Source organism: Rhinoderma darwinii, chromosome 13 (genome assembly GCF_050947455.1).
Source record: "Rhinoderma darwinii isolate aRhiDar2 chromosome 13, aRhiDar2.hap1, whole genome shotgun sequence".
Taxonomy (NCBI): domain Eukaryota; kingdom Metazoa; phylum Chordata; class Amphibia; order Anura; family Rhinodermatidae; genus Rhinoderma; species Rhinoderma darwinii.
The window spans coordinates 4365822-4370823 of NC_134699.1; the positions used below are offsets into that span (position 1 = coordinate 4365822).

A 5002-nucleotide genomic window follows, 5' to 3' on the forward strand; every position below is an offset into this window, starting at 1 on the left:
TTGAAAGACAGGAAGGAAATAGTGAAAAGGAAAAACTAAAATTGTCTGTGTTCCCCAAGGGGTTGTATTATTTATTCATTTATTTTGTATTATTCTTATAGTATGGTTGTTATATTATTATATTGTTGTTTTTATTATTAATTATCATCATTATTATTATTGTTATTTTTATTATTATTATATCTGTATTATTATTATTATTATATGGCTGATATTATTAGACACGTTTGGTGACACTATGGCGGCGGCGGCGGCGGCCTCTGTCATCCTCTGTCATCCTCCCTCTTGTACACGTTGGGCGGGGGGCTGTACCTCTGGGCGGCAGTGATAAGTCCGGGGAAGTGCTCGGTGTTCGGTGCAGTGTGTCAGGCTCCGGTACTTGTGATGCTTCTTCTTCCAGGACTGCTCCTCCGCCCGGTGCTGCGGCCTGGTCTCCGCGGGCTGTGTGTGTGGGCTGGTCGGCTGCGATGTGCAGGAGAGGTCGGGGTTGTGCGGCCTGCAGCTCCCTGCTCCGTGCCGACGCTCACAGCAATGACTGCCCGGACATACTCCACCCAGGTCAGTATATAACCCCCCACCTGACCCGACTGGGGAGAGGGGCCCCTGACAGGACGATAGCGGGTGACGTGAGGGGCCCCCGACTGCGGGATAGCGGGTGACGTGAGGGGCCCCTGACAGGACGATAGCGGGTGACGTAAGGGGTCACTGACAGGAGGATAGCGGGTGACGTGAGGGGTCTCTGACAGGAGGATAGCGGGTGACGTGAGGGGTCCCTGACAGGAGGATAGCGGGTGACGTGAGGGGTCCCTGACAGGAGGATAGCGTGAGGGGTCCCTGACAGGAGGATAGCGGGTGACGTGAGGGGTCCCTGACAGGAGGATAGCGGGTGACGTGAGGGGTCCCTGACAGGAGGATAGCGGGTGACGTGAGGGGTCCCTGACAGGAGGATAGCGGGTGACGTGAGGGGTCCCTGACAGGACGATAGCGGGTGACGTGAGGGGCCCCTGACAGGAGGATAGCGGGTGATGTGGGGGGACGGACACACATAGGATTTTGTTGGGGCCCCTTAGTGTACAGGGGGTTATGTGAGTACATCAGGGGGATATGTAAGGTTATGTGAGGGGCCCCTGACAGGACAGGCAGATTACAGGATATATGAGGTGAGGGGCCCCGGGTGTAGTGACATTCTGACTCTTCTGATGGTTGTGGGGTCACTGGGTGTTTTTTTTTTCTCATCCCTCTGATCGTCACTTTGGGGGTCAGGACAACTTCATCCCCCCCTCCCCCTCTCCTGTACTCGCTTTTTGCTTATTCATCGCCTGCGGCCGCGTCCTCCTCCCGTATCTCCGACCACCATCTGGACGACCCCCGCCCTTCCTAAAACTGCTCCGCCAGCGTGTAATGTAAAGGGACAATGACTACCCCCCCCCTCCATACTGGACGCGCTGCCTGCGGGGGGGGGGGGGTACACAATGATTTGGGGTCCCCCTTTGATTGTTCTCTGCTTTCTGTTTAGGGACCTGGTGAAGCGTCCGGCGTCTCCGCAGAGAACGACGGACAGAAGCCGAGTAAGACGCAGCAGCTGAAGCGCGTCTTCAAGGAATACGGAGGAGTCGCCGTCGCGTTCCACGTTGGGATTTCATTGGTGTCGCTGGGAATATTCTACGCGCTGGTCACCAGGTGGGCGGCGCGTTCTGCGTCATAATCCTTGTAGATCCCGAGCGTGCGGGACACAAACACCCGACCTGAAGCACAAGACGTCATCTTCACTTATCTGTCTGTGGGAAAGCTGGGTGACAACCAATATGGCTGCCGTTACAGCGAACTGTCACCCAGCTTTCCCGGGATAGAAGTGATTAAAGATGACTTGAGGATTTGTTCTATTCTAGAGCAGATGTTCAGGTTTCACTGAGAGGTAGTAAACGAAGCAGCCTTGCCATTCAGGAGACTGGGAAAGCTGGGTGACACTTCACGTGTGCATGACAATGGCGGCCGTATTGTCACCCAGCTTTCCTAGTCCGGAATTGTATAAATCTTTCCACTTCTACATCCCGTCATTTCTGTATACAGACTTGCCATTCAGGTTTTTGGAAAAGCTGAATGACCCCGATTGGTGGTCACCCAGCTTGATCAGAATCCTGACAATCCTATCTGTGTAGTTACGGCTCGCATTCCCTGATACTAATATTGTGCCCCGACTGTCCTAGTTTTTCATTGTTCACACATCTCTGCTTAACCAAGCACATATGCCATTCAGGATTCTTGGAAAGCTGAGTGACCACTGCTGCAGGGGGAAGTAATGACGGCCATGTTGGTCCTGAATAACTGAGATAGGACACTGTCCATATTACCAGGTAGGTAGAGCCAAGTGGGAGATGTATTAGCAGCCATGTTGGTTGACACCCAGCTTTCCTAGAGTCCTGAATGGCATACATACGGGAATAATTGATTTTTTCATTGCACATTGACATTCCAGAAAAGCTGGTTGACAACTCTATTAAGTTTCTGTCGTTTGAGCTGTCACCCAGCTTTCCCAGGTAAGGACTGGCATGGATTTGAGGATTGTCTCTCACTCTGGTCTCTTCCTCCGCAGCGGTCTGGACGTCCCGTCGCTGCTTCTTCAGGTCGGCTTCAGTGAAGCGCTGGTCCAGTCTAAGCTGGCGGCCGGTACCAGCACCTTTGTCTTGGCGTACGCCGTTCATAAACTCTTCGCCCCGGTGCGGATCAGCATCACGGTCGTGTCCGTTCCCTTCCTCGTCAGGTACTTCAGGAGGATCGGCTTCTTCAAGTCTCCGTCGTAACGTGGCGGACTGTCACACTGTAACAAAGCTGCAGCACGCGACACAGAGCCTGGAGCGGTGCAATATTATAACCTTTATTACAAGAGTTCTAATATAATAATCATTGATAAACGCTGGAGCAACACTTCAGTCATGAACAGGTTAAGTCTGAATAACATGTACTGATCTCAAGCTGCAGCGTGTCTTACTCCAGTCACAACCAAAGCTGCATGAAAAATTATCTTATTTACCGATTCACAAACCCACTCAGGGAGATGTAATTATTTCCAAAGTCAGACTGATGTGAATTGATGCAATCTCTACATCTCCCACAATGCAGCACAGCAGACGCTGAACCAGTAGCGAGACGTCCTGCAGAGCTCTGTGTCGATAGTGATGTGTGTAAGCGGAACTCTGCAGGACTTGCCCTCTCACTGCTGGTTCAGGGTTTGTACAGCGCACGCTGCGCTGCATTGTGGGAGATGTAGGGTTCACACCAAACTATTTACATTACTCTGTGTCAATATCTCTGACTGCAGCTCTGTATGTGACTGGAGTAGAAGATCGGTACAAGATAAGTAATGTGACTGAACAGTAAAAATGTGAATTAAAGGGGAATATTCTAGAACGCCGGTGGCCATATTGTTACCATAAATGGATATTACAGCCGCCCTGCGGGTATTTACAGGCCAGACCGCTGATTGGCTGCTCTCTTAGCGCCGAAAATGGCATCTCTTAAAGAGATTTCTCCAGCATATAAGCACGGATGTCGTATTGGACTCTGGGGGGGGGGGGGGGGGCATTATAACGCTGCCTCATTTGATTGGGGGGGGGGGGCGGGGTTCTGTAGTTTCAGGGGTCCCTTTATTTCAGGAATGGAAGTCTCCGCAGCCGGACCCTACAGATCAGACATTGCTGGCGGATTTAATACTGCTGGGGAGGGCGGCTCTGAACATGGCAATGGAACAAGCGGGGGCAGCCATTTTTCACTTTCTTAAAGGGAAAGTTCCTCCATAAACTGCTGATTGTGGGTCCTCCAGTGCAATATGAGGGGGGGGGGGGGGGGGAACCATTGTTCTCCTGCCGCTGCTCCATCTTCTCATAGTTAAGAAATCGAATAAAAAATGCAAACACTTAATTTATTTCTAAGGCCGCTGCAGGATAATCCCCGCTCCTCGCGTCAGGCTTTCCACACACGACTCCACCGCCTTCTGTCCCAATTTTCAGTCCCACATTGTATCATCCCGGTTGTTTCTTGTATAAATAAAGCTATTTAGATACTTTTGTGTATTTTGAGCTTTCGTACTGAGCGCGCTGGTCATTGTACTCCGACCCTTCCCGGTAGGCAGCGTGGTAATAGTCCCACTACAGAACGTACGTGCCCCCCCCCTCAGATATGTGGGCCGACTGACGTTGTGTCTTATAGCTCATGTAGATTGTACGTACATTGTGGGATGAAACGATCCGGAACAGATCACGTGCGCAACGACCAGAAGTGAACTGGCTGGGTCACGCGACGTGCATCAAAACCATGGCAACGGTAGAGGATTTTAACGGGATAAAAGATCAAGTTGTACAACGTTCCATATGAACACGATCTATGCAGAAACCGTTAACCTCCGGAAAATGCCTTTAAATTCTCTATTCACATCCAAAGCTGCACCGACAATTTTGTAGACTGCGCTGACCCTACCGCTGACTGGTGCATGTTTGGGTCCACTATTTTATGTATTAGGACCTGCTCCATGGCTAGTGCACAGCAGATGGCTATAGCATAGCCACTGTAAATGCTGCCACCTACACAACCATACTGTACAGGCAGAGTTGTAGTTGCTGCAGCTCTGGATGTGACTTAGATTATAGCTGGATTTAAGCTTGGGGCAGATACGTTACAGCATAAGGGGGGGGGGATGGTATCAGAGTTTACGTATTTCGGGTCTCTGAACTTCACTCGTTCATCATGGTTACGTATTTCAATGTAACAATAAATCCATATATCACCCTGGTGTCCGATAACGAGGCGCGTGCGCCCCTGGAAGAGACTTTAGTTTCATACCCAAATAAATGAAGCTTTTATTCACTGCCAGATCTATAACATCCAGGGGCTCAGATCAGACCCCTCTCCTGCCCTGACATCTGCTGGTCATTCTCTGAACTACATCAGACTTTTACATAAAGAAAGCAAATGAAAAGTTGTTTAATATACTTTGTTTTAATTCCTC

General features: G+C 50.3%; 1 protein-coding gene across 1 annotated transcript; it reads left to right on the forward strand.

Annotated features, from left to right (window-relative positions):
• The first annotated feature begins 225 nt into the window (after positions 1-225).
• Positions 226-3566, forward strand: FAM210B (family with sequence similarity 210 member B). Its single transcript, XM_075846668.1, has 3 exons — positions 226-558; positions 1517-1680; positions 2594-3566. The coding sequence occupies exons 1-3, from the start codon at positions 385-387 to the stop codon at positions 2799-2801; spliced, it is 546 nt and encodes a 181-aa protein (XP_075702783.1). The 5' UTR covers positions 226-384; the 3' UTR covers positions 2802-3566.
• Positions 3567-5002: the final 1436 nt, after the last annotated feature.

Excerpts from the sequence above, each read along its gene's own strand:
- FAM210B (XM_075846668.1), top strand. The coding sequence starts at position 385 with ATGCTTCTTCTTCCAGGACTGCTCCTCCGCCCGGTGCTGCGGCCTGGT. Across the intron at positions 559-1,516 it reads CCCGGACATACTCCACCCAG|GGACCTGGTGAAGCGTCCGG; the intron begins GTCAGTATATAA and ends CTTTCTGTTTAG. Across the intron at positions 1,681-2,593 it reads TTCTACGCGCTGGTCACCAG|CGGTCTGGACGTCCCGTCGC; the intron begins GTGGGCGGCGCG and ends CTTCCTCCGCAG.